The sequence below is a fragment of the Onychomys torridus genome, chromosome 1 (assembly GCF_903995425.1).
Source record: "Onychomys torridus chromosome 1, mOncTor1.1, whole genome shotgun sequence".
Lineage (NCBI taxonomy): Eukaryota > Metazoa > Chordata > Mammalia > Rodentia > Cricetidae > Onychomys > Onychomys torridus.
Window position 1 is genome coordinate 28373020 of NC_050443.1, and position 26964 is coordinate 28399983.

The window sequence follows — 26964 nt, forward strand, 5'->3', positions numbered from 1 at the left end:
CTCCCAAGTTCTGGCATGACAGATGGGCGCCACCACACTCAACCGTGTGCCAGGTTTTACATGTGTCAGCTCATTGACGTCACAGCAACTCTGTGAGCTGGGGGTATTGCTGTTCCTGCTTTACAAGCCCTGCTCCAAAAATGGGGAAACTGAGGCATAAGGCTCTTAAATGATTAGCTTTACAGGGCCAGTTGGTTCTAGCTTAGCAGGAACAACCACTTTGTTGCCTGGGGTCAGAAGGCTGAGGAACATGTGGTCTCTTGCCACTGAGGTGCATTGGAGGACAGGAGCCCAACAGATCCTGTGCTGCCTCAGTCAAGTTATTCAATCTCTCTGTTCCTCGGTGGCTTCATTTGTCAATGGGATCATTCCTACTGTCCATGCCCAGACTGAAGAGAGGACTCGGTGAACTAACCAAACAGCTCCCCTCTTTGGGGTTCAGTCAGCCTTGAGGGGCAATCATTTTAGACAGAGTGCCACATAACTCAGGCTGGCCTTGAACTTTCTGTATAGCCTGGGATGACCGTAATCTCCCAACTTCTGGGAATAAGGGTGTGTCATCACTCCCAGGTTATTTGGTGCTGAGCACTGAGCCTAGGACTCCATGAATACTAAGTAAGCACTTGGCTAACTGAGCCACATCCCCAGCCCTACATAGGAATACGCTGATAAAGGTTCAGAGAGGTGATAACACTTGAATCCCCAAACTCAGAAGGTGGAGGCAAGAGGATCAAAGGTTGGAGACTAGTCTAGGCTCCATAGTGAGTTTGAGGCCAGCTTGAGGGTGCAGAATAAGAGCCTGTTTCAAAACAAACAAACAAACAAACAAACAAACAAACAAACAAACAGAGAACAATTAAAAAGCTTCCTGCTAAGGATGCACAGGGGACAGTGGCAGGCCTGAAGCATTCCAGCAGGTGCTCACTCCTGTTTACCATAAGAAAGATGGCTTATACAGTGAAGCAGGCATAACTTAGTAAAGACAAACATTTACTTTGCACCAGCCTTGCAGGAAATGCACCAGTTTTCACTGCTTTGCATGGGTTGTTCTTGATAACCACACCACCTCCCTCTGTTGGGGGAATACTGCTATTCTTTCCATTTTACAGAAGGGACAATTGAGTCCCTTACAGACTGTCACAAGCCTAGCATCACACAAAGAGAAGGAACTGTTCCACCCTGGGGCAGTGAGCACTTCAGAGTCACTCTGTAAGCAAAGGAAACTGGGCAGGCTGGCTGGCAGCCCCCCTCCACTCCTGGTACTGTGTAAACACCAAGGTTGTCTTCAACAGGAATGCTGGGACAGCGTGGGTAGAAGGCTCTGGGCCACAGGGATATCTGAGGCTAAGCTTGTGTCCGAGACAGAGCTAACCTCCCGTCTGTAGATCACGGTGTCTGGGCTGCTGTTGGCTGGGGGCATTTGTACCCTCAACTAGCAGGGAGACTTAAGGAAAATCAGTGATCTAGACCTCAGTTTACCAGTCTCTAAAACTGAGGTGACAAGAAAATACTAAGTTTGTGGACCTCGGAACCTGGCCAGGAGTTGCAGATATTAACATTAGTGGTTTCTCCTTTAAGTAGCCCAGGACAGTCGAGGGACAGTGAGGTCTCAAGGGCTGCCCAAGGTCACACAAGGAGCTGCCCTCCTTATGGTGTGGGCATTTGAGTACTGGGAGTGAGTCTGTCTTTGAATGTGCTCCTATGGGCTGTGTGTGGTAGTGTGTAATGTGTGTAAGAGCAGACAGGCACAGCAATGTCTTTTATTTATTTATCTTTTTATGAGAAGGGGTATGTGTCTCACTATGTAGCTCACTCTGCGGGCCAGGCTGACCTTGAACTCCCAATCCTCCTGCCTCTGCTTCCTGAGACCCATTCAGTGGTTATATTCTCACTGTATCTCTGCACAGATACCAGTGTGTGTGTGTGTGTGTGTGTGTGTGTGTGTGTGTGTGTGTGTGTGTTTTGTGTGTGTGTGTTACTCCTGGTGAATCTGAGTCAGCAACACACAATATCCATGCAAAATCAAAGCACCACGCATTAAAAAAACAAAACAAAACAAAACAAAAACCCCAAAAAACAAACAAAAACAAAAACAAAAAAAACTAGTTACCAAAGGCTGGCAGAACACTGGGTCAGAGGTCAGTGACCTCTTAAGCACTTAGGCTGTGTGACCTTAGGCCCCAGCTGGGCCAGTTCCCTGGAATCCTAGCAGAAAACATTCTCTGACCCTTGTCTAGGCTTGTGTTCATGCACATGTGCACGCGCGTGCGTGTGTGTGTACACACACACACACACACACACACACACACACACACACACACACGCCTGTCACCTCACAGGCCAGTCCACATGCTGCCACATGCTACTGGGGCTGTGCTGAGAGAGTTAATCTAGCAGCAGGCCAGGACAGCCTGGGCTGGGGGCCGCCCCCTGGCCCCCCTCCAGCCTGGGCTCTAGTTTCAGTTGCTGGTTGGGGAGGGCAAGAGTGGGGTGGGGCCGGGAGGGGAGCCTGCGGGGGTGGAGCATCCAGTTCTGGCCCAGGGGGTCCAAAGTGCTTAGCTCCCAGGGTGCACAGCTGGACACTTGGGGGTCTTCTGTCAGCAGGGACAGCGTGAATGGGGTGAGCGTCCCCCAGGCCTCCCTCCAGGCCTCTCTGCTCCCCTTGCTGGGAGGCCTATTTTGGGAAAAGAGTGGCCAGCCTGTGGCTTCTCAGGCAGGCCTGACCCAAGAGGGAGGAGAGTGTGCGGACGGTTGGCGGGGGAGCGGTGACTCCTCCCTGTTTCAGTGGCTGCTGTGTGAGACCCCTGGCTGGGAGGGGGGTGTCGTGTACTCATTTGTCTGTTTCTGTCACTGTTTGGGGGTACAGAAGGCCCTGAGGCGTATGTGCTTATGTCCACACCCTATGTTCCTCTAATCAGCAGTTTGGGAAGAGGGGGTTGTCTGTCCCCATTCTAGCCACACCTGGTGCGTGTGTGTGTGTGTGTGTGTGTGTGTGTGTGTGTGTGTGTGTGTGTGTGTGTGTGTGTGTATAAGTGTGTCTGTGCTCATATGTATGTCCCTGAACCAAACAACTGACTTCTCACAGGCCCACTGGCATGGGCCTCTTGTCATTCACTTGTCTAATGTTGTCTTGTTATGAAAGATGTCACCCGGGGGAGGGCAAAGGGAGGAGTGTTCCCCTTTTCTCATAGCTTCCAGGAAAGGATATGGGGTAGCCTGTGGGGATGTGGCTCCTGGCTGAGCCTCACCCAGTAGTGTTATACAGGACCCCCCAAGTCGTCGGGGAGGGGGGGCTGTTGCCATGGTGGCCTGTGTGCAGCGAATTCCTCCAGGGTGAAGTGGGAGATATTTATACCCAGGGTCAGGGAGAGAGCGGGCAGGCAGCCGAGGGCAGGAGAGCCGGGACCAGAGAGACCACTGGTTGAGGTGTGTCGGGGCCGGTGGGCTGGGCGTGTCCTCCTTCTGTTTCAGCATTTCCAGAGGTAGCTTGCTTCCCTTACAAGGGTAAGTTTTGGGGACCAGATGTTGGTAGGGGGTGGCCTGTGGGAGGCCTCCCGAGGCCTGTATGTGTGTCTCCCCACCCTGCCTTGCTCTTGTGTATGCTGCCGAGTCTCCTGTTCTCCGTTATGGAGTTGTTTGGGGGATGTGGTTCCTGGGGAGCAGGGGAGCCCCTGTTTCTCAGGCAATTAAGTTGAATGGCTGACACTCCTTCCTTAAGTCCTTAGGCTGTCCTTGATTTAACCCCATGGGTTCAGGCCCATTCTAGGAGGGGAGGAGAGAGGGAGAGGACATTTTTTTACCCTGGCTGACTCCTTAGGGCAATGGCATCTCCCGGCCACATCCTGGCTCTCTGCGTGTGTTTCTTCACCATGGCCAGTGCAGGTGAGTCCAAAGGAGATGCTCTCTGTCTCAGCCCTGTGGGTGCCAGAGGTAGGAGAAGGCCCCGAGGAAATGAAGTGGGAGACACCAAACTAAAGGAATCCACGTAAGAGGAAATCAGGCATGGCCATGTGGGCTCCGGTCACGGTCGGCATTTGCAGGAGAGAGGAAGATGCCGAGTTAGGCAGAGGTGGGGTGGACAGAAGCTGGGTCCCTGATTGGTGGAAACATGAACAACCTGTACGATATCAGGATTCTGGGTCACCACAGGAGGTTGCTAGAACACAGAACAGTCTGGCAGCCTGTCTATGGTCCTGTAGCACCCAACCTCCCAGTATGAGAAGGTAGATAGAGCCCCCAAAGATGGTTCTCCTGTCGTAGACCCCAAGAGATGTTCATTTTTATTTTTCTTTCTAGAAGGTCCACAGGAACCCGATCCATTCACCTATGGTGAGGGAAACTGCTATGGGGTTTGGAGAGAGGGCCTGTGTGTTTCTACTCTCTCTCTCTCTCTCTCTCTCTCTCTCTCTCTCTCTCTCTCATTCTGCACTCTCTCCTGCTCTCCTTGTCTTACACTCCTTTGCCTGTCTATTTGATCCCCCTGCCTCACCCATCCCCTACTGCCTCCACGTTCGGTGGCAGCCTCCTCTCCAACCTTCCTCTCTTCCCACCACCCTCCTCCTTCCTCCTCTCTTCCCCTTTGCCCTGCATACTCTTACCCATGGGATCCCCCTTCCCTGCGCTCACTCTCCTCTGGGCTGCCCACAGATTACCACACTCTGAGGATCGGCGGCCTCACCATCGCTGGGATCCTCTTCATCCTGGGCATCCTTATCATCCTTAGTGAGTGTCTGCACCTGCCTTCTCGGCCCCGCCTCCAGCCTTCCTGCCCAAGTCAGCTCCCAACAACCTACACAGCTTGCCCCACCCACGCCCAGCACAGGCTCAGCCTCCAACCACATCTCTCACATCCCACCCAGAGTCCAGCCTCGCCCACAAGACCACACCCACTTTAAACCACGCCCACTCCCACCCCATTCCGCGAGGCCACACCCCCACATCCAACCCCACCCCCACCCTCTACCCTTCCTCCAGCCCCGCCCCACGTCCCACCCCCGCGGCCTCCCCAATTTGGAGGAGAGCCTGTGGATGAGGGAGGAAAGCTCAGCCTATACCCTCCCACTCCACAGGCAAGAGATGTCGGTGCAAATTCAACCAACAGCAGAGGTGAGTGCTCCCTCTGGACCTCCCTCGCTCCTCCCTCAGTGGAGAGGCAGTTGGGGAGAGGCGGCAAGCGCACCCATCCTGCAGTATTAAGCACGTATTAAGCGGGGAGCATGTGCCAAACCCAAGCCAAGTTCCTGGCCCCGGAGCAACGGTCAAGCTCCCGCTTTGCCTGGCCCGGCTCCCAGCCAGTGGGGGCGCTGGGCTCCCACCAGCCCGGCAGATGGAAACTCAAGCATAGTGAGGCGAAGCTGGGCAGGAGCAACAGAGCTGAAATGAGATCACCTCACAGGGCGGCCCAGTTTAGCTCCTCCAGTCCCCCCCTCTCGAAATAAACCTTTCAAGCGCAGGCAACGTAGGCATGCCTTCTGCGTGCTGAGACGATCACAGATGCCTCCATACCGACCCTCTAGCGTGCATGAGTGCGCACCACGCGCCAGGTGCCTTTCCTTTCCTGTTCTGTACCCCTCACCCCACCTGGATGAGGTGGGTGCCATAAATTCCGTTTTGCAAATGAGGAAACGGTGGCACGGGGAGGTGGGGTGACTTAGGCTCACTCACTGGACCCCATGTCCCATCAGGGCCGTCTCCCAAGACCCTGTGACCGTCCCTCTCCCCAACAATGTCAAGTCCCTTTCCCAACATCCCGGAAGCCTTCACTATGACCGGCTGGGAGCACCTCCTGCCGCACCCCCAAACAGAAACAGGGCGCTTATTGGATGGACCTTTCCCGTATCCAAGTCCCCGTTGCGGTTCGGGAAATAAGGCCTGCACTTGGGCTTCTCGGAAGCGGCTGCCCATCCTGGTCCATCCGAATTCCTCTGTTTGTCCCTTCCCAGAACTGGGGAACCTGACGAAGAGGAGGGAACTTTCCGCAGCTCCATCCGCCGTAAGTTCGTGGACACGGCGGGGTTTGTGGGGCAGCTGTTTCCAAGAACCCTTCTTCCTGGGCGCACAGCACGATGGATTTGGCGGGGAGTTACCCGGGTTGCAGATCCAACCCCCGCCCCGACCCTGAACTCTCTGTGTCCCCCACCCCCCAGGTCTGTCCACCCGCAGGCGGTAGACCTTCCACCTGTCTCCAGGAAACTCAGCCAGGTCCTGCAGCTGATGGGCTGAAGCTGGGAGGGAGGCAGAGGGGCACAGTGCCGGGGTGGGAGCATGGCGAGGAGAGCTTGGGGTCTCTGCTTGTCATTCACTCCCTTCAACCCCCACAGGACCCCCTTGACACCTGACGCCTCTCCCCACCCAGCTGCTCGCCTGTGGCCATTTCCAGCGTCCCTTGCCTCAGCCCTGCCTCTCGGACACCCCTTACTGCTAAGACCTCCAATAAAACTCGGTTTTCCGTCTTGATAGCGCTTGGTTGATCTCAGTGCCTCCTGCGCGAAAACCCGGGAGCCCCCTTGGCCCCGGCAGGGGGCGCCCCCACCCTTGGGGAAGGGGCGGGGACGTCAGCAGTGGGCGGGGGCGGGGCCGGGGGGGGGATGGCCTGGACGGGGGCAGGCTCTCCGGGCCCCCATTGGCTACAGGCCCCCCGCCCTACCAGGGCTCCCCCACTTTACCCCCCCACATCAGTCTGTCCTGCTTCCAGCTGCTGCAGCCGCGCCTTTACTGCCTCAGCATTCAGCAGCCCCCTGCTCGGGCTCAGCATGGCCACCCCAACCCAGAGCCCCACAAACGGTGAGCGTCGCCTGGGGAATGGGTGCGAGCATGGAGGTGGGGGCTCTGGATCTAAGAGCTTAGGGGACAGGATGTGGGGAGGATCCCGTACTGAAAGGAAGAGGGAGGGGAAATGGCTGCCCCTATCAAGGGTGGAAGCCCAGGAGCACATTCCTTGACACCCCTTGGGGTTTCTTGGGCACCCTGTACAGGACCTATGATTAGAGAGTGACAGTCCCAAGAGAAAGGATGCCCGGACAGGTTGCTATGGCAACCGAGTGCCTGGTCCAGCACAGCGGTGGAAGCTAACGGGAAGAGATGGGGGTTTAAGGGTGGGAGCTGATGGATCTGCAGCCACTGAGGTTCTGGACGACTTCAGCACCCTGAGGTGGGCCAGTTAAAGGGGTAGTTATCCTAAGACTGCCTTGTGTAGTGTGGATATTTACTGAACTCCGACAGGCAGATGCTAAAGGACCAGAGGGACTGTTGAAGGGAGAAGAGGGAGGTGGTGGTGTGGCAAGAGATGGGCTAAGAAAGCCTGAAAGAGATAGAGACCAAGAGAAGCAGCAGAGCCAGAGGTACGAAAACCCAGGGACACTGAGATCGAGGAGCACAGACCAGTGTGGAGGAGGGGACGGGTGGGGCGTCAGCACCGCAGTGGACCCGCATGGTGGGGATGGAATGTCGGGGACCCCCTCCCAGCCCACATGTACTTATGGTCTGATCTCCGAGACACACCTCGTCTCCCCGTACCCGGCCGCACTAGGTTCACACTTAGCACCCATTAACCCAGATCTGCATGCACCGTCTTAAACACTCTCTGGCTCCCTGGCTTCCTGATCTCCCTCTCTGTTACCAGGTCCTTTGCAGAGGAGCTAGGGGTAGGATGCTTGAATGGGAGTGCGGGCAACACAGAGGATTTGGGGTGCTGCGGAGCCCCTGGTGGTGGAGGGAACCCCAATTCCACTCTCATGGCACCTTCCCTTTCCTCTTTCCCAGCAAACGCGCGTGCGGGGTGGGGGGGGGGTGCTGCTGTGCAGAGCCCTAGCTGCAGAATCCCAGGCAGGGCGGGGGTGAGGGGTTGCAGAGGCTAGGAGCCACCCCAGGGAGAGGGGGCAGGGCTGAACCAGCAGGTCTGGCGGGAGCCCAGGGCTTCTTTTTCGCAGAGGTGGCGGTTAGCGGGATCGATGGCAGCAGACGGGTGGAGATGGGAGGGCAGATGCCTGGCCAATCCCCTTCTCCCTGTCACAGCCTGACAGGGGACCGCAGGACTTGGGAAACCCCGGGGGAGGAAAAGCTCCCGTGCATTCCTCGCAGGCAGCTTATGGAAACAAATTAATGAATTGTTGAGGGAGAGAAGGGAGATGAGGTTCTTGTCAGAGAATAAGAGGGAGAGCCAGGGGTGAGCAAAACGGGGATGTGAGCATACCTGGATTTAGGACCCTATTTTTGGGAGCAAAGACAGCTTTGGCCAGAAGCCATGTCTGCAGGGGTAAAGAGGGAAGGTGAGATTGGCCCATCCCCTAAACCTTACACAGGACCCCACCCAGCTTGGAGTGCCAGGACCCCAATCACCTCACAAGATGCCCTGGTTACCATAGCAACCCCCTCCTTCTTGATCTCTCCCTGGCAACTGGCCAAGAGTGGTGTACATTGCTTCTCCTGCCTCCTGGCTCCACCCTTAACCCAGCCACACCCTGAAGACTGGGACTGCAGTGGTCAGGGCCGGCAGGGGGTCTTTGGAGGAGCCCAGGAAGATGCTGGGACAGGCTGTCATCTGGAGAAGGGATGTATGGGAAACCAGGAGACTGAGAGATAAGCCAATACTTCTGTCTTTGATGCAACCTGCAGCCTCGGAGGACCTCTCATTCATTCATTCATTAATTCCAGAAAACTTCTTGAGAACCAGACTGAGCTTCAGAGATCAATTTGCTCACCCTCTGGTGGTGAGGCTAAAATGCAGCCCAGATGACTCTCAGACACAGGGTCCCAGCTGTATGCGTCTGAGTTTTGCTGTATTAGAACGTTCCTTTTACTGCTGTTTATTTAAGTTTTTTTTTCCTCCTGAGGATTAACTTCTTTTTTAAAAAAATACTGGGTTTTATTATTTTTTTTATCACTACTACAAATGGAAAATTTGTATTTTTTCCCTCTCTTGCCCTAAAAGTCAGGAGGCAGGTGCGGTGGTGCATGCTGGTAATGCCAGCACTCTGGAGGGGGGGCAGGACGAATGTGAGCTTAAGAGCAGTCTGGACTACATAGTGAGGTCCTCTGCAAAACAAAACAAAACAAAACAAAAAGCAAAAGTAAGTCACATTCCCCAAACAACAATTCAGTTGACAAATGTTAAAGACACATCAGCACCAAACCAGGATTTCTTTAGAGCCTGGACAGAGACCTGGGAAGGACATACCAAATAAACCAGAGCTTTTTATGGTCATGCCTAGTAGCCAGCTGTATCAGTCAGTTTGGGCTCCAATAGTATTGGTAACAAATAGTACCAAAAAGTCTCAGTGAAGAAAGGCCACTAGGATGCATGGCTAACTTATGGACGTGTGGGTGGAGACAGGAGGTCTCCACACCCCAAAGACAATTAAAGCACTCACCATCTTGAGCATTCATGGGTCAGATTGAAAGACATGGCCCCACCTAATCCCAGAGAACCCAGAAAGGGGGAGCACCAGTGCCATAACCCGCCCCCCTTTCTAGTGGCACAAGCTGCAGAATTCTTCTGTAGACGGGCAGAGTGTTGTGAGAGCTGCAGGGAGGGGTTGACAGTCACAGGGTGGACATCTTTTTGTTTGTTTGTTTGTTTTGAGACAGGGTTTCTCTGTGTTGTTTTTGTGCCCATCCTGGATCTTGCTCTGTAGACCAGGCTGTCCTCGAACTCACAGAGATCTGCCTGCTTCTGCCTCCCGAGTGCTGGGATTAAAGGCGTGTGCCACCACCATCCAGCTACAGGGTGGACATCTTTTAATTTAATTTCTAAAGACAAGGTCTCACTATGTAGCCTTGTTCAGATAGTATGGAACTAACTGGCTTCAAACTTTCAGAGATCCATCTTCCTCTGCCTCCCTAGTGCTGGGATTAAAGGCTGCGCCACCAGGATTGGCCAAGGTGGATATCTTACACTGGAAGGATGTTCTGAGCTTCCCCTTTACCTGGCAGGGTCTCCTTGTAGCCCAGGCTGTCCTTGATGTCTCTATCCTGTCTCATTCTTAGAAGTGCTGGGGTATAGATGTGGGCTACAATGCCTGCCTCTCCTAGCCTGCTAAAAGGGGTTTAGGACAAAGACGAGAAATGGGAAAAGGACACACACAGACATACACAAACACACACACACAGAGACACAGACACACACACACACTCAGAAACCTAAGGACTTTATGTTTCACATGATGGAGAAGATTCATTTACAAAGGAGCACAGAGTTACCACAAGATTGATCCCAACTCTCAAAACTGCTGGTGTCTTAGATGGTAGAGAATATAAGTCAGCACAGGTTGCCCATGCTGGATTTGGTGACAGCCTAAGCAGATGGGAGAGCCCTGTGTGGGGCAGCCTTGTGACATCAGGGGCCCTTAGATGACTGTGAGGGTTGAGAGAGATTTTGGGGGAAGCCAATGTGTCCATCGGGTGGTCCTCTTGTGAGACTGAGCTCTGATGGGTCCAGTGTGTGTGCGTGTGTGTTTTACAGAGTGACTCCGAGAAGTCTAGGACCAGGACTGCCATGTACAATTGGGTGGGTGGCACACTACACAGGGCATGGCACTGACTGATGGATGAATGGGTCTGGAGAGCATCCTACGTGCGCTATTGGGAGGCAGCATCATCCACCATACAGAGAAGCACTTGGTCCATCCAGAAAGTCAGTATTGAAACATGGTTTCCCCCTTCTCTGTCTTCTTTTCAACAGTTCCCGAAGAAACAGACCCGTTTTTCTATGGTGAGTGTTGGATCTTGTGCTGGGCATGCCCTAGGGCTGGAATGGAAGGGTAGTTTCAGCTGGGACTACAGGATACTGGCCATGTGGCTATGGCTCACCAAAGGGGTATGTGGAAGCTAGAGCCCGATTGGGGGAGGGAGATGGTCTCCTACTCCCCTCCAGCTCCTGATGGAGGCTGTGAGCCATGTAAAGCCTGTTTTCTCTTGAGTTCAGGGTAGAGATTAACTGGGGTTGGCAAGCACCAGCCTATGGCTCCCTCTTTGGAGACTAGGAAGAGACTGGGAAGGGCAAATGCATTCATTATATCAGTGCTAGATAAACTACATCAGTCAGAGGGGGCTGCTACCTGCCTCAAAAGCAAATAATACTCAACACCTCCAAGGATTCTGACCAGGGCTATGGCTCGTGCACTGAATTAATCAAAGAAGCAGCTTGGGAAGAGTCATAACACAACTCTGAGGTTCAAATCTTAATTTATCCACTCCCTAGCTGTGTGGCCTAGGGCAAGCAGCTTTACCTCTCTGGACCCTCCCATAAATAAGGTGTAGTAATGTTCCCACCTAGGAGGACTGTGGAAAGAGTTACTGTAATGAAACCTTTCTCTCACCCCGAAGACACGGAAGCCCTGGGTCTGGCCGATCTGAGAGCTAGCCTGAACCCCCCCCCCCATTTTCTGTCCTTACTCATGAATACAGACCCTCTCATAGGCCAAGGTCCTTACTACCTCAGGGCCTTTGGACTTACTCCTCCTTCTGCCAGAAACATGATTCCTCACCCCCAGCTCTCCACACAGTGAGCTAAGGCTCCTCTCCTTGCTGGCCTCAGATCAGATATTGACTGATTTGCTAGTAGGCTGTCCCTGAGTCCCCAGCCAAAGCAGCCACACCACACCCTGCCGTGACTTGGGAATTTGTGTGTGTGGTTTTGTTTTTGTTAGCAATTTTTGTTTGTTGATGAATGCTTGATCATAGCATCAGAGCTAGTTGCTGAAGGGCAGATGTGGGCTGTACACAGTAGGCGCTCCACGGTCCCCTCCCTGTGAGGCCTGTGTGTGCTAGATGCTAGGCCTGACACCTGACTTTGGAGACACCATGAGGAGGTTTCTAGACCAGCCTTTCTGTCCTAACAGCCTCATGCTCCTCCTATTCATCACACATGTACAGCAAACAAGAATAATTCTTCCCAGCATTCAAGAGGCTGAGGCAGTGGGATTATGAGTTTGAGATCAGTCTGTACTATGTAGTGAGACCCAGTCTCAAAGCAATACATTCTTATGAAAAAAAATAAGAAAGGGAATGGGGTTAGAGAGAGCTGGGTCTATGAGACTTTTAAATGGGGCATTTCAGTTAAACTCACAGGCTGGTGAGGAAGTCAAATGCATGGAGCCTTCGGGCAGAGGAAGTGGCTAGTGCAAAGGTCCTGAGGCAGGATGGCTGGCATGCTCTAGGTTTGGGGGTTCATATAGCTAAGCAGAGGGGACTGGTGAGAAGAGAAGGGTGTGTGAAGCCTTAGTAAGATCAGAACTAGATCATCCACTGAAGAACTCTCATTCATTATATCAGTGCTAGATGGACTCTGTCAATCAGGTGAGTCTGCTGCCTGTCTCAATAACAAATACTACTCAGCAGCATCTCCATGGATTATGACCAGGGCTAATGGGCTTGTGCACTGAAATAATCAGAAGTTATTTTACGACTCTAAGGTTCAAGTTTTGATTTATCTTAGTTTTTGCTTGGAATACTGTGGGGGCCATTTGGGAGGCCTCTGCAGCCCTCTGATCTGACTGGGAGTAATAGGGTTCTTGTGGCTGTGGGGACAGGGCAGCAATACCATAGAGAGATCTGCTGAGATAGTCTAGGCCCTGACCATGGAGGACAGGACCAAGATGACGACCTGGGAAGGGGCGATTGATGAGGTTTAGTGTCTCGTGTGAGAATCCAGAAGAGCAGCATTGGGAAGGAGGGTGGAGGGTAGAGAGGCACAGAGGTCTCAGGCTGGCACAGGAAATCTGGGTCCTCCCCCAGTCCCTGGTGGAGTTGGGGGCTCAGCTGGCAGACTTCTTGTCCTGTTGGGCCACTGACCTGAGGCCTATGCTGGGCTTAGAGCCGCCCTGTCCTGAGGTCCTGCTGTCTCCCTCAGACTATGCCACCGTACAGACTGTGGGGATGACCCTGGCCACTATCATGTTCGTGCTGGGGATCATCATCATCCTCAGTAAGTGCCCTCCCCACTTGTGGGGTCCCCAAATTGAGAGTGTCCCCACCTTAGAGGATCTCCTGCCCACCCCTACCCTGTCTGCACTTGCAAAGGTCCCGCTTGTAAATCCTCAGGGGTCCCCTGCAGGCCTCACCCACTCCCTCCTTACCTGTGAAGGTCCTCTGCTCGCCCTGCCCTGTCTCTTCCTATCCACTCACATCGCTCCCTGCTATCTGTTTCCTAACAGGCAAGAAGGTGAAGTGCAGGAAGGCGGACTCCAGGTCTGAGAGGTGGGGCAGCCTGGGGAACTGGGATGGAGACCTAACATAGGGACCAGGGAACCTAGCCACCCTGCTAAGCTTTCTCTCTCTCTCTCTCTCTCTCTCTCTCTCTCTCTCTCTCTCTCTCTCTCTCTCTCTCCCCACAGCCCAACATGCAAATCCTGTAAGTCTGAACTGCCCTCCTCAGGTGAGCATGGTTTTGGAGGATACTAGCAAGATCCTTAGAGGGCTACATGGGGGGACTGGAGCCTGGGCCCCCACCAGGCTGCAGCTGATCCTAGGTCCTTCAGGGGGTGAAGTTGCAGAAATGCAGGCATCAGAAAGCTTGGTGGCTGGGGAAGTCTGAGAGGATGGAAGGGGCCATCTAGCACCTGGGAAACCCACACAGGCTTCCCCTCTACCTTCCAGTGGGCCCACAGGAAGAGGAAGGGCAGGCAGGAGAGGGAGGGCTTCTGAGTAAAGGCGACTGGATGAAGCATCAAATACAGATTTAAAGATGGAGGGAAGGCAAGAATGGTGGTGTATGCCTTTAATCCCAGAGCTTGGGAGTTAGAGTGAGGTGGGGAGCAAGAGGGGGGTGTGCATCTCTGTGAATTCCAGGCCAGCCAGGGCTGCATAGTGAGACCCTGTCTCAAAGCAAACAACAACAAACAAACAAACGAAAAGATGAGGTTTGGAGGGGCATGCTGCTGGGGTGCTTGCCTCCATACATGCGGCCCTGGGTCGAATCCCAAGCACTGCCTAAACTGGGCACAGTGCCTGTTCATAATCACAACACTCTGGAGGTGGAGGCAGGAGAATCAGGAGTTTGAGGCTGTTCCTAGCTATAAAGATAGTCAGAGAGCAGCCTGGGCTACATGAGACTGTATCTCAAAAAAAAAAAAAAAAAAAAGAAAAAGAAAAAGAAAAAAAAAGAAAGAAAGATTTCAGCTGGAAGGAAGTGGGGGAAGAGGAAGGTGGTGTAGAAGAGAGAACGGAGAGCATGGAGGGCAGCGCATGAGGACAGGAAGGCAATAAAGAAGGCTGGAAGGTGATGGATGGGTGGGGAAGATGAAGGTTGTGAGGAGAGGTTGTACACGGGAGACTTTGGGCTTGTTTACTAGCAGAATTACCTTCTTTCTGGAAACTTCGGGGAGTAAAAACATCAGAGGTGGGGCTGTCTTCCTCTTACCGGCTCTCTCTTTAGTCCTGGCTGTCCAGGACTCTGTAAAGAACTCCCTGTGTCAACCTCAAACTCACAGCCATCCACCTGCCTCTGCCTCCGGAGTGCTGAGGTGTTTACAGGTGTGAACCCCTAGGCTAGCTTCCCATTAAAATCTTCCGACAAAGGGTGGCACTCTGGGGATATAGGTTGTGTGGGGGAGGATGGGTGAGAAGTCTTGTTTCATGTCTTCTTAAGGAGAGTTAAGAACACCAGAGGTGTCTTTGAGGTGCTGGGGAGGGTGCAGGTGTTTGGTTCAGCCTTAGTGGGGTAGGAGAACAAAGGTGGCCTGTCCTGCAAGGGAAGTGGAGGCCTGAAAGACACCTGCCTGATGTTCAGTTGTCAAAAGCATATATAGAAAAGGAGCTTGGGGTGTAGCATAAGGTGAGGATTCTTTCTTCCAAGGAGACTTTAAACCCCCAGAACATCCAGGTCAGCCTTAGGTATCCTTTACTCCATGGTCCAAGATGGAGCAGATAGCAGCAATGAGGATGTCCTCATGGTGACCAGATATCAGGGGATGGGGAGGACATGAGGACTCCCCAAGGCTAGCCAGACGGAGACCATCCCTGTACTCTGGTTCTCGCCCCAACTTGGGTCACTAACTCGGGTTCTCTTCTGTTCCCAGCACCTGGAGGTGGCGGCGTGTAGGACCCTCTACAGATCTCCACTGCTGTCCCTGGCCAGAGCCCAGGAGCCCGAGGGCCCGGTGAAGGCGGTGGGGACCCAGCCTGGCGCCGGGGAGCGTGCCCCCAATGAGCCGCCACACCCACCCCAAGGCCGGAGCCACTGCACCCCGCTGTCCTTCCCCAGGCCTTGGCAACGACGATCCCCCAAAGAGCCCATTTGCACCCCAGACCCAGAGACTCAGGCCTGCAGCTCCTGGGATCCAGGAGTCCGTCCCCAGTCCCCTGGGATCCTCGTATCCCTCCCTCCTGCATCTCCTGGTCACCTTCTCCAGGACCCTCCCGGCTGTCCCCTCAGGGTCCATGTCTTGAGCTTAATAAATGTGCATTCGTTTTTTTCCTCCCGTTCTGTCTGTGTGTTGTCGTCTGTGGGCACCCAAGGGCTGGGTAGGAGACTGAGGTAGCCGTCCTGTTCCTTCCTCCCTCTCCTTCCCTCACCACATCCTTCCCTTCAAACGTCCCCAAGGGGCTTTCCCTTCTTGGTACCCTTGTCCCCATCTGTGTCTCCCAGACCCTCGAATGGAGGCCACCGCCCTCCACCGCTCCTGCTCCCACCCCTGCCGGTGGGGCCTGGAAGCCAGAGAGGAAATGACTGAGCCGCTCTGGTCCCCGCCCGCCCGAGCCCGCGCCCCTGGCCACACCCTCCGCCCCGAGGCAGCTCCCACGCGGTACTCTCACACTCCAGGCTAGAGACCCTGCGCTCGATGTAAGTCCCTCTTTTGCTCTACCCTCTTGCTGAGGGCCACGGCACAAAGATGGGAAGCAGCTTGGGGGAGGGGGGACCTGGATGCCTCTCTACCTCGCATTCACCCTTGGTTGCTCTGTGGGCACACCTCCTGCCTCAGTCTCCCCAGAGAGGAGTCTCTCCATCCCGGGCAGACTGTTCCTTCTAAAATATTCCTAGCCTGGGTGCGGTGGTGGCTGCAGGGCAGCCGAACACCAGCTCACTTTTTCCTCTGAGGCATTAGTCACCCTTCCTCTTCCCCTCCGGGCCCCACCGCTCTGGGCTCCGTCCCTGAGGGAGCAGACACCGAGGGGCCCCTGGCTTCCTCTGCCAGGGAACCACCACTGGCGAGGAGGGTCAGCTCCAGCTCAGCAGCAGGGAACGGCTTCTCTGCGGCAGGGCTGTCAGGAGGCCAGGCTTAGCTGATGCTTCTGGCTTTCTTTGGGCATCGACTCATGGAAGAAGGGCATGGTGGCTTGGGACTCGGGCTTCTGAAAAGCATCCCTTTCTAGAGGCAGGTGCCAGAGGATTCTTGAAGCCAGGGGCCTGCTCCAGGAGGATGTGGGGCTGCCAAGGGGCCTTGCCTCACTCACCTTGCCCGCCACTCACCCCACAGATGTCATCGTCCAGTCGTCTGTGTCTCCTCGTCTTTGTTGTCCTGATTCTGACCAGCAGAGGTAAGACGACCCCACCACCACCCTATCTCAGTGGGCAGCTAGGTGGGTAACAGAAGATTGAATGCTCTGCACCATCTCACGCCCCTTCCCTGCAGTGAGCTGGCACCAGGAAGTGGGGTGAAGCCTGGCGAGGCAGGCTCTGGGTTGCACCCTCTTTGGACACTTCAGACCTCGGGTGGCTGGAGCCTGTCCTGCTGAGCACCCTCCCCTTCACCTCTGAGAAGGACTTGTTGAGTTTGACTTGGCTGGAAGATGGGTGTCAGTTTTCTACTCGGCAGCCAGGAAACCCCAGGCTCCCAGCAAAGCAGTACTGCGGGGTTTTCTGAGAATACAGTCAGGCAAACGGGTCCAAGTGGGGCTAGGGTATGGAGTAGGAGACCCTCACCCTCACCTGGAAAGCACTTCTCAAAAGGAACAGGCCAGGTGGGCACTTGCTAGTGTGCCTTGTGCTTCAGCTCACACTCAGTTGCCCGTTGTATGGACGGGACACTGATGCTGGGGGTGGGGCGCAAATGTGGGGACACAGGAAGAGGAAGGAGCTGTCTGTGTGGATCTGAGACACAGCGGAAGGCTGGGTTGGGGTGAAATCAGTAACAGGTGGGGGAAAAGGTGGTGGGACTGGAGGCGGGGGAACTTGGGACCAGATGAAAATTTTGGCTTTCCCTAGAGTGAGACGCAGATGCCCTGGGCTCTGAGCCTGGAGGGTCTGTCCTGACTTGGGTTTCCTCACAGGTCCCTTCTGGCTGCAGGAGGCAGAAAGGGGCTGCTGGACACCCCAGTGGGAGGAGACAGGGTTTAGCCTGGGAAGCAGTGAGACACCCCCACTTTTCAGATGAGGCAAAGGCGACATAGAGAGGGGGCATCTGCGGCTCAGGACACACAGCAAGGAGAAAGTGGTTGGGAGCAGAATGTGACCATGACCCTGGCTGCCCCTAGCACCTGGACTCTCAATGATACTGTCCTGCAAGGGTGTGCAAAGGTCCTGGAGCAGTAGCTCGGCTTCAAGTGTTCTCCGGACCATGGGGTAACCCAGCCAAAGCTGGTTTCCCTGGGAGTCGGGACCTTCAGGATTGCCAGGAGACTTCAGAAGGTCTGGCATGGTGGGACTGGAGGGAGTTCGAGGCTCCTTCTGACTGCTCAGCCTTGTTTCCCCAGGGCAGACACCAGAAAAGGCCACATCCAGTTTTGTGAAGGACCAGACTTCTGTGAATACTCTTGTCCCAGGTAAGGAAAGTGATGTAGGTCTATAAAATTCTCACTTCGGGTAATAATGCCACCACGCTTGGACCAAACAGGGAAATTTACATTTGTGTACCTGAAAAAAAAAAAAAAATCAGGGATGGAGCTTCAGTGCTACTGTCAAGGACCTAACACCAAACTGGCTTCTGGGTCCTCTGTGTTGAGTTCATCCCTAGTCAGCTTCTCATCGAGAAGAATCTAAAGCCGGGGAAGTTAAATCTTTCCACCCATCAGCTGTCCCATTTGATGTCTGAGGAGGAGGATGCTCCAAGCATGATCCACCTCCTGAGTACCCAGCCCAGGTCCTGAGTCTGGAGGCAGGGGAGACCCTGGCATCATGTTTTAGTGCTTATCAAAGGGCCTGAATCCCTCTCATCACCTCAAAATGGAATTGAAGGCAGTCAGTAAAGTGCTTGCCTCACAAGTGTAAGGACCCAAGTTCAATCCCCAGAAGTCACACAAAAGGCCAGGCATAATGGCACGTGGTTGCAAACCCCAAGGTGGGGAGGCAGAGACAGATGGACCCCTTGAGCTTGCCAGCTTGACTTACTTGGAGAGTTCCAAGCCAATGAGAGAGTCTGTCTCAAAGAAGGTGGAAGCTCTTAAGGAAAGGTGGCGAAGATCGCCCCTGCCACCCTTGCAGATGGACAGTGAAAAAAGAAGATGGAGTTGCTATGGAAACTCTCCAGGCTCCATCTGCAGAAACTCTACTGCTCCCTTCTCACTTCTCTCTCTGACCCTGTTATTACCCCAATTCCAGATAAAACCAACCCAGAAGTCCATCCTACCACTCCTATCCCGAACTGGGAAGCTGATGGTGAGTGGGGTGGGGCAGGGTCTCGGGGAGGGTCCAGACACACACCCCTTCCTCTGACATCTGGTGTTTCCTTGCTCACTTCAGCCCACCACAGCTCTGGACCCTTGCCAGCTCCATTCTATATTTACTTTGTCTGGACACTACTGCTTTGTAGCCCAGGGTGGCCTTGAACTCAGGGCAATCTTCCTGCCTCAGCCTCTGGAGTGTTGGCATTACAAGCTGCCTGTGCCTATCTGGTATCCAATTCCATTGACTTAAAAACACCATAACCATTTTAAATTGACCCACTTTCAAAAGTTGAATACTCGATCTTTACAGACACTCCCAGTGCCTGCTTAGGTCTGTATCTCCTTAAAAGTTGTTTTTCAAGTAATTTTTGTACTTTTTCTTAAGTATAGCATAATTTAGAGTGTTCCTTATCATTTCTTCAGTTAATGATTAATGACGGTGGAGATGTGACTCAGTGGTAGAGCCCCTGCCTAGAATCCCCCAGTGAGGGCCTGGAGTGTGGCTCAGTGGTATTGCCCCTGCCTAGAATCCCACAGTGAGGGGCTGGGGTGTGACTCAGTGGTAGAGCCCCTGCCTAGAATCCCCAATGAGGGGCTGGGGTGTGGCTCAGTGGTAGAGCCCTGCCTAGAATCCCCCAGTGAGGGGCTGGGGTGTGGCTCTGGTAAAGCCCCTGCCTAGAATCCCCCAGTGAGGGGCTGGGGTGTGGCTCAGTGGTAGAGCCCTGCCTAGAATCCCCCAGTGAGGGGCTGGGGTGTGACTCAGTGGTAGAGCCCCTGCCTAGAATCCCCCAGTGAGGGGCTGGGGATTCAGTGATAACATGCCTATCTTGTTCGAGGCTTTGAGTTCAATCCCTAGTACACCCCTCCCCCAGAATTAAGTATAAATTGTTCTATGTCAGCGCATAGGAAGCTGAGGCAAGAAGATGAAAACCTGAAGGTCGGCCTGGGCTACTTGGTGAGACCCTGTTTTGTTTTATTTTTAAAGAAAAGTTGTCTGGATGGTGGCCACAGACACACATTTCATTCTCTTGTGGTGTTCAAAGAGTCCCCACCCCATCCCAATGAAGTGACACCTGATATTTTAGACTGTGTGTGCCAGCATGTGCAGGGAAGTCTGCCTGGCAATTCTACGGCTGAGCACATCTCATCCCTCACCTCTTGCTCTTCCCTCCTTTTCTTCTGACTGGAGTAGAAACCACACAAAGCCAGACAGTGGCCCAAACCGAGACCGAGCACCTGACGGGAATGGGAGAGAACACCATGAATCCAGTGACAGATCCAGGGACACACAGGAGCAGTAAGGAAGGTAGCGCCTTGGCTGACAGCGGCAGCTTCTAGTTTTTGTTTAATTGCCTCGGTTGTGGGTCAGCATCCCCCAAGTGCTTTTCTTTAAGCACCTGCCTGGGGAATGTGTATGTCTCTGTGTGTGACTGTGTGCGAGTGTGTCTGTGTGTTCGTGCATGTGAGTGTCTGTGTCTGTCTGTGTATGAGTGTGTCTCTGTGTGTGAGTGTGTCTCTGTGTGTTTGTGTGTGTGAGTGTCTCTGTGTGTGTGTGAGAGCGAGAGAGAGAGAGAGAGAGAGAGAGAGAGAGAGAGAGAGATTGCATGTGTGTGTCTGTGTGTGATAGGGTTAATGTGTGTGTTTATGTGTGTGAGTGTGTGCAAGTTTGCCTCTGTGTGTGAGTGTGTGTGTGTGTGTGTGAGTGTGTGTGTGTGTGTGTGTGAAGCTATTTGGAGGATTCTGAGTTAAAGTTCAATGCCTCTTTATGAAAGACCTTCTCAGATCCTTGATGAAGTTACTCCATAGCAAGTAACTCCATGCTGGACCATTCTAGCATGTTTCCCCAGTGCAAAGAGGAGCCGACTGCCTGTCCTTTCTTTCCCTATCTTTGGGCTGGCGGGCGCTGAGAAATGGAATTGTGGGTTTCCTTTGTGTCTTCTTTTTCTGTTACAGCAGGGGCTTTTCAGTTGCAAAATATACCTTTTAAAAAAGATGTATTGGGCCAGGTGGTGGTGGTGCACACCTTTAATCCCAGCACTCGGGATGCAGAGCCAGCTGGATCTCTGTGAGTTCCAGGCCAGCCTGGTCTACAGAGCGAGATCCAGGACAGGCACCAAAATTACACAGAGAAACCCTGTCTCCAAAAAACAAACAAAACAAAACAAAAACAAAAAAGATGTATTTGCTGAATTCTGTAAAATCTGAAGATTAGGTGTCAGGACATACATAGCTGGACCAAGGAATGTAGGAACTGTCAGTGTGTCTGACTTGCTCCCTCACGCCTCTACTGTCTTCATTCTCTGAAGCAAAGATGTCCCATACTTGAGCAGCTGGGAGACAAACCTTTCCGTAAGCCCTGCCCAAAGCCCGAAATTGACTCTCATTGGCCCGGTTGAAATCACATGTCCTTGTCTGACCCAATGGAAGCCTGAAAAGTGGGCAGTTCTGACTGGTTCAAAGTTCCCCACCTTGAGGTTGAAAAAGTCTACACAGCCCAGAATCAGGAGGGAAGTAGTTTCCTCTAGCTCAACAGGTTGATGGTGACAGCAGGTGTGAGGAAGGGGCTGAGCTAAGACTGAGGCAGCAGAGGACCCCTAATTCTCACATGATACCGGAAACCAGAGGCAGAAGCAGAAGAGAGAGCGTGAGGCCAGCGTGGGTTACAGGGCAGACCCCGCCTCTAAATCTTTTAATTAAATTAAAAGTAAAAAGAGAATGCTCTGCTATTTTTGGTCCCAAAGCAGAAAGGATGTTCACAATATCTTCAGTAAGTGCCTCCAGGACAGTGGGAACCAAGTCCGGCTTCTGCGCTTGGGTTATGGATGGAGTCCGGGAGCGGGGTCAGCCTCGGGGGAGGGGGTGCAGGCAGGTGCTCACTGCCAGAGTGTCAGTGGGAGGTCCCTGGTCGCTGTCCCCAGATGCAAAGACGTATTCCCGTTGTTACATCCACATTTCTGCGTCTGTCCCTGTGGCCATTCCTGCCCTCCACTGTCTCCTGACTTCTTTTCTGCCTTTCACCAGAAGGTACCGCGATGCACCCTGGGATCAGGACTCCAAGACCAACCAAAGAGTGGCGCCACACCCCCAAGCCACGAGGTTAGAACCTCCTTTTCCTGACTAGAAACAGGTGCCCGGTAGTTTCTGCTCAGCGTGGGAAAGTCTGCAAGGCTCACGTCGAGGAGGAGGAGGCTGGCAGAGGGTAGGAACGCTGTGATGCCTGACTGGACAGAGGGCGGCATGTGCGTAAAGGCCGAACAAGCCCAGTTTCTACTAATTGAAATTCAGGCTGGGCTCAGCTGTGTGGCTCTTCTGGCCACTGTAGATTCGTTCACACACCTAAGGTCATTTGTGGACCAGCAGGGCCCCATGTGGTCCTCTTCATTTTTCCCCTCCTGATCTCCACTTCCTGCCTACTCCACCCCCACTGAAGGCATAGAAACCTTATGCCCGGGTCACCCATTCATCTGTGTGTTCAGCACAGATTCGTGTGTGTTTCAGGCAGCCATGAACAAGACAGACAAATATCTCTGCTGTTGATGGGCATGGTGGTGCATCCCCATAATCTTTGTACCCGGGAAGCAGGGAAGAAAGATGGCTGAAGTTTGAGCCAGCCCCCCCCCCCCCCCCTGGATTACATAGCAAGTTCCATGACAGCCTGGGCTGTAGAGAGAGACCCTCTGAAGCTGACCCGCTGGTGGGGGAGATAGCATATATAATTGGAGTGCTTATTGTATCGGGTGATTTTAATTTGTTATCAAGAAAACCAGAGTGAAATTGGGGGTTTGAGAATGATCAGGGAGTGTCTCATACACAGACCAAGGAAGGTTTTCTGGTTACGAAGTGCCAGAGGGGCCTTGTGGGTGTCTAGGGAAAGGCTGTCCATACAAAGGACCTAAGGTGAGTGGATGTCTGGTGGGACTTGGGAGCAGGAAGGCCCGTGAGTGCCAAGAGGGAAACAGACTGCGTAGAGAAGGCCCAGGAGCCGCATGGCATGTCACTGTGAGGACTTCCAGTTTTGTTCTAAGGTTTAGGAGGCTGAGTCTCGGGTGTCCTCACTCGCTAGTCTGCACTTATTCACTCCACAAACCTCTGCCCAGCTCCGACTCACATTCATCTGTCTTCTCTAGATAAGGATGAGAACGACCCCTTCTACTATGGTAAGTTACCACCCTCCCCCCCCCCCCCCACCGCTGGATAAGCGGGGAGGAGGGACACAGACCTCCTGACCCGACACCTCCATTTCTGTCTCCACAGATGATTTCACTCTTCGGAAACGGGGGTTGCTGGTGGCAGCTGTGCTGTTCATCACTGGCATCATCATCCTCACCAGTGAGAGAAGGGCTTGGGCAGAAAGGGCACCGAGACTCGGGGTGGGGCGGTTGGGGCTGCCTGGTGACTGAGGGTCAGGGTCTCGAAACCTCTTGGGCAAGGCTGTGCAAACTCAGCTTCCCTACAGAAAAGCCCTGACTCAGCTCCAAGCCTGCCCTGTGGAAGCTGGCTGGGCCCCCGCTGTGAGGTTCTTCTGGTTGCAGCTGGGCTGAGTCAGCAGGGGGCGCTGTTCCCAGGGAGCACGCCGCTTCCCTTATCATCTTAGTCTTCCTGGGTTTGTGCATGTGGTGGTGCCCAGATGAGAGAGACAAGCAGACACAGACAGAGAAGACACGCAGGCTCAGACGGCTGCTAACATGTCCACCATTCCGCTTCACTGCAAGCCAAGGGCCAGCTTCATTTGTGAAATGAGAAAATAGATTTCGTTGTGTTCTTTTTGAAACAGGGTCTCACTATGCAGCCCAGGCTGGCCTCATACTCACCACCCTTCTACCTCAGCCTCCTGAGGGTTGAGATTATAGGTGTGTGCCATACTGCTCAGCAGTTTTTGGTGTTTTGTTTGGTTTTGTTTGTTTGTTTGTTTGTGTGTTTTGAGATAGGTCCCAGGCTGGCTTTGAACTTACTATGTAGCCAAAGATAGCCTTGAATATCATTTTTAAAAGAGATTTATTTTTATTTTTAAATTATGTGTATAGGTGTGTATCTGTGTGGGTGTGTGCACATGTGAGTGTGGATCCCCTGGAGCTGGAGTTGTAGGAGATATATAGGAGCCTCCCTATATGAGTATGGGTGCTAGGAAACAAACTTGGATCCTCTCCAAAAGTAGAGTGACCAATCACTAAGCCACCTCTACCACCTCAACCTTGGACTTCTGATCCTCCTGCCTCTACCTCCCAAGTGCGTAGACTATAGGCACACTTGGTTGATGCCGCACTGGGAATCAAACCCATCCCTTTGTGCATGTACCACATGTGCAGGGCCAGCACTGTACCACCTGAGCCACGCCCCCAGCCTGACATTGATGGGAGCTCTGCTGGTTGCTTTTCCCATTGTAGTGATCAAATACTCAGCAAGACGTAGTGCTTACGTTGGTGCTTCTTCTGGCTTGTAGCTTAAGACGGGATCCACAGGACTTGGGAGCCATCAATGGGTAAAGTGCTTATGTGAGGACCTGAGTTCAGATGCCCACCCCTGGGGTGGCAGCATGTGTCTGTGACACCCCCCACCCCATGCTGAACAGAGAGAGCCAAACGGCGTAGCTGAATCGGTGTGTGCCAGGTTCAACCAAAAACTCCGTCTTCAAATAAAATGAATTGGAGAGTGATGAACACACCCTACATGCACCTCTGTGGGGGAGGGTGTGTAGCAGGAGAGGTCATATGACAAGACAGGAAGTCAGAGAGCAGGGAGGAGACTGGCTGATCTTTCTAAGGACAGCTCCTCCTCCTGAGGGTTAACTGACAGAGAGCGGACCTATGACTTCCTGGCCCCCAAAAGCCCCGAGGCTGGCCCCAGCTCTAAGACAGACATTTAAAGGACCACACCCACACCATGTGAGACTCAATGCAAGGCCTTGACAATCTTCCAGAGCATAGAAGAGAGGAGAGGCCTTGTCAATCAAGCAAGAGGTGAGGGTGAAATGAGAATGTCCTAGGGGTCAGGTGACTAAAAGCTCCCCGGCTGGAGGGAGCAGCATCTGCAGCAGTCCAGGGGCAGAACAGCTGGGCACTGATGGAACACAGTGAAAAGAGGCTAGGGTGGCGTAGGCAGGGAGGGGAGGGCACGAGGCCAGAGAGGCAGGTGGGCGGCCATAGCCTCGCTTCCCTGGGGCTTCTTAACATCTCTACCCATACCCTGTGGACTCTGATCCAGGTCCCAGCCTCTCTCTTGTCCTTAGAACTCATCCCTGCCCTTTTGCCCCAGGGCCTTTGCACAGGCTGTTCTGCCCCCACCTGTGTTTATTTATTTCAGTGTGTGTGTGTACATACAGAACACATGTGGAGATCAGAGGACAACTTTCACAAGTTGGTTCCGTCTGTCTGTCTGTCTGTCTGTATCTCTCTCTCTCTCTCTCTCTCTCTCTCTCTCTCTCTCTCTCTTAAAACAAAGATTAGCTGGGTGTCGGCACACGCCTTTAATCCCAGCATTCAGGAGGCAGACCCAGGCAGATCTCTGAATTTGAGGCCAGCCTGGTCTACAGGGCTACACAGAGAAAACCTGTCTAAAAACAAACAAACAAAAACTACAAAGATTTACTTATTTTATGTATATGGGTGTTTTGTCTGTGTGTACATCTGCATACCAGAAGGCATCGGATCCCATGGGCCTACAGTTATGGATGGCTGTGAGCCTCCATGTGGGTGCTGGGAATTGAACGCAGGACCTCGGAAGAGCAGCCTGTGCTCTTAACCGCTGACCAATCTCTCCAGCCCCTAGTTTCCTCTTTCTACCACATAGGTCCCAGGAATCGAACTCAGGTTGTTTACATGTTTGTGAAGTGGACTAGGGGCTTCCTGAGGGCCAGGATTGGCCTACCTGTCCCCCAATTGGTCCCCAGAGTGCATGTGATAATCAATATTGTTTCCGACTCATGGGAGAACTGCTTCCTTTTCTGCTAGGTGGGAAGTGTAGACAGTTGTCCCAAATGTGCCTGAATCGCCACAGGTGAGTGTGGACTGACATCCAGATGGGCACCCCAGCTGGAGTCTCCATATCACTGTGGCTCACCATCCCCTGCCTCCTCACTCTACCCCAAGAGCCTACAGAGTGGTCAACACAAAAGGAACCTGGAAAGAAGAGGCCACTGAAGGGAGCCTCCCCACCCTGAGGGTGCCTGCCTCCCCACCCTGAGGGTGCCTGCCTCCCCACCCTGAGGGTGCCTGACTCCCCAGGCCCTGCCCTGCCCCTTATCTAATCTGTTCAGATAAATCCACGTGGTCTCTCTCCGACAGCCTCTGTCTTCTGTGAGTCTGTGACGGGGGAGTGGGAGGTAGAGTCAGGACTGGGCTTGGAGCCCTTGGGAGTAGGCCAGGGTGCCGCACATTCCATGATTCAGGACAAAAATAAAGTGAGTGAGAAGGGGAAGGATGTGTGTGCAGGAAAGAGAGGCAGGACTCTGGGCCAGAACTTGGGTTAGGACTAGCATATCTGGGTATCAGTCAGAGCAACCGAGTAAGGATTAAGTGGGGGTCCCTTCCACAGTCACCCCTTATCTTCCCACAGCCAGTCCCTCTGCCCTCAGGGCACCTCATGCAAGGATGTGAATATGCAGCCGGCACCCCAAGCTTTGTCTCCTGCCTCAGGACATGCATAAGCCGTGTCCACCAGGGAGGCTGGGGGGCTCTGGAGTGGGCTCTGAGCCCAGGGCAGGAGTGAGTAGAGAGGAGGAGGGGTGGGCTTGGGCAGACATTTCTGGGGATCCTCAGCCAAATCTGGTCAGCCTAGTCCTTTCAGGCTCAGGGTGTTCAGGGGAGGGGTAAGTGGCTTCTCCAGGGTTATGGTCAGGGTCACATAACAGTCAAGACACCAGATCCCAGGCAGGGGTTTGCATAATGCTGCTGCAGAAACTTCAAGTCAGAATGAGCTATGGGTTATGAAATCATTCCAGCAGGCCCTGAGCCATGTGAAAATAAGAAATGAAGTCATGAGAAGAGAAAAATCTTGGGCTGGGTGTGTGAATGAACTGAGTGCCTGCCCAGTTTGGCTAGAAGTTCTAGTTTGAACCCCCAAAACATGAAACCAGTCATGGTGGAGTGTGCCTGGAATCTGACAGGGGGATCAGAAGATCAATGCCCTTGGCTGCATATCCCAAGTTCAAGTCTAGCCTAGGCAACATGAATCCCTGTCTTAAAAATAACTCACTAGGCTGAGTGTAGTGGTGCACACCTGTAATCCCAGAACTAGGGGGAGAGGGGGGAGGGGCAGAAGAATCCCTGTGAGTTCAATTTCAGCCTGGTCTACATAGCAAGTTCTAGGCTAGCTAGAGCCTCATAGTGAGACCCTGTCTCAAAAACAAGTAAAAGAGAAAATGAACAAAACTAAATAAATATAAGAAAGAGAATGTCAGAATGTTTCATATAATAAACAAATTGCACTGGG

General features: G+C 53.3%; 2 protein-coding genes across 8 annotated transcripts; both read left to right on the plus strand.

Moving 5' to 3' along the window:
* Positions 1 to 2517: 2517 nt before the first annotated feature.
* Positions 2518 to 6458, plus strand: Fxyd1 (FXYD domain containing ion transport regulator 1). 4 transcript variants are annotated; one of them, XM_036186684.1, is made up of 9 exons: positions 2518 to 2620; positions 3472 to 3504; positions 3818 to 3882; positions 4297 to 4329; positions 4648 to 4722; positions 5070 to 5106; positions 5943 to 5992; positions 6147 to 6201; positions 6321 to 6458. In XM_036186684.1, the coding sequence occupies exons 1-8, from the start codon at positions 2616 to 2618 to the stop codon at positions 6167 to 6169; spliced, it is 321 nt and encodes a 106-aa protein (XP_036042577.1). In that variant the 5' UTR covers positions 2518 to 2615; the 3' UTR covers positions 6170 to 6201; positions 6321 to 6458. The 4 variants fall into 4 exon arrangements, with proteins under 4 accessions (XP_036042577.1, XP_036042630.1, XP_036042699.1 ...); XM_036186737.1 differs by having other exon boundaries at positions 4300 to 4329; positions 6321 to 6456; XM_036186806.1 differs by lacking the exon at positions 3472 to 3504.
* Positions 6459 to 6508: 50 nt separating this feature from the next.
* On the plus strand, positions 6509 to 25816 carry LOC118582272 (FXYD domain-containing ion transport regulator 7). Of its 4 annotated transcripts, none has more exons than XM_036185039.1 (11): positions 6721 to 6783; positions 15015 to 15778; positions 16309 to 16473; positions 17629 to 17697; positions 18473 to 18529; positions 19730 to 19843; positions 21559 to 21633; positions 22665 to 22694; positions 22792 to 22866; positions 25485 to 25530; positions 25623 to 25816. In XM_036185039.1, exons 3-11 carry the CDS (start codon positions 16356 to 16358, stop codon positions 25714 to 25716), a joined length of 678 nt encoding a protein of 225 aa, XP_036040932.1. In that variant the 5' UTR covers positions 6721 to 6783; positions 15015 to 15778; positions 16309 to 16355; the 3' UTR covers positions 25717 to 25816. The 4 variants fall into 4 exon arrangements, with proteins under 4 accessions (XP_036041184.1, XP_036040932.1, XP_036041019.1 ...); XM_036185126.1 differs by having other exon boundaries at positions 16413 to 16473; XM_036185214.1 differs by having other exon boundaries at positions 25485 to 25687.
* The last annotated feature ends 1148 nt before the right edge of the window (positions 25817 to 26964 follow it).

What these genes read in the sequence shown, in the direction of transcription:
- Fxyd1 (XM_036186684.1), top strand. An exon ending in GGGCATCCTTATCATCCTTA is followed by an intron (nt 4,723 to 5,069) that starts GTGAGTGTCTGC and finishes CCCACTCCACAG; the next exon opens with GCAAGAGATGTCGGTGCAAA. An exon ending in AAATTCAACCAACAGCAGAG is followed by an intron (nt 5,107 to 5,942) that starts GTGAGTGCTCCC and finishes GTCCCTTCCCAG; the next exon opens with AACTGGGGAACCTGACGAAG.
- LOC118582272 (XM_036185039.1), top strand. Translation starts at nt 16,356, where the DNA reads ATGTGGGGCTGCCAAGGGGCCTTGCCTCACTCACCTTGCCCGCCACTC. An exon ending in TGTGAATACTCTTGTCCCAG is followed by an intron (nt 17,698 to 18,472) that starts GTAAGGAAAGTG and finishes CCCCAATTCCAG; the next exon opens with ATAAAACCAACCCAGAAGTC. An exon ending in ACACAGGAGCAGTAAGGAAG is followed by an intron (nt 19,844 to 21,558) that starts GTAGCGCCTTGG and finishes GCCTTTCACCAG; the next exon opens with AAGGTACCGCGATGCACCCT.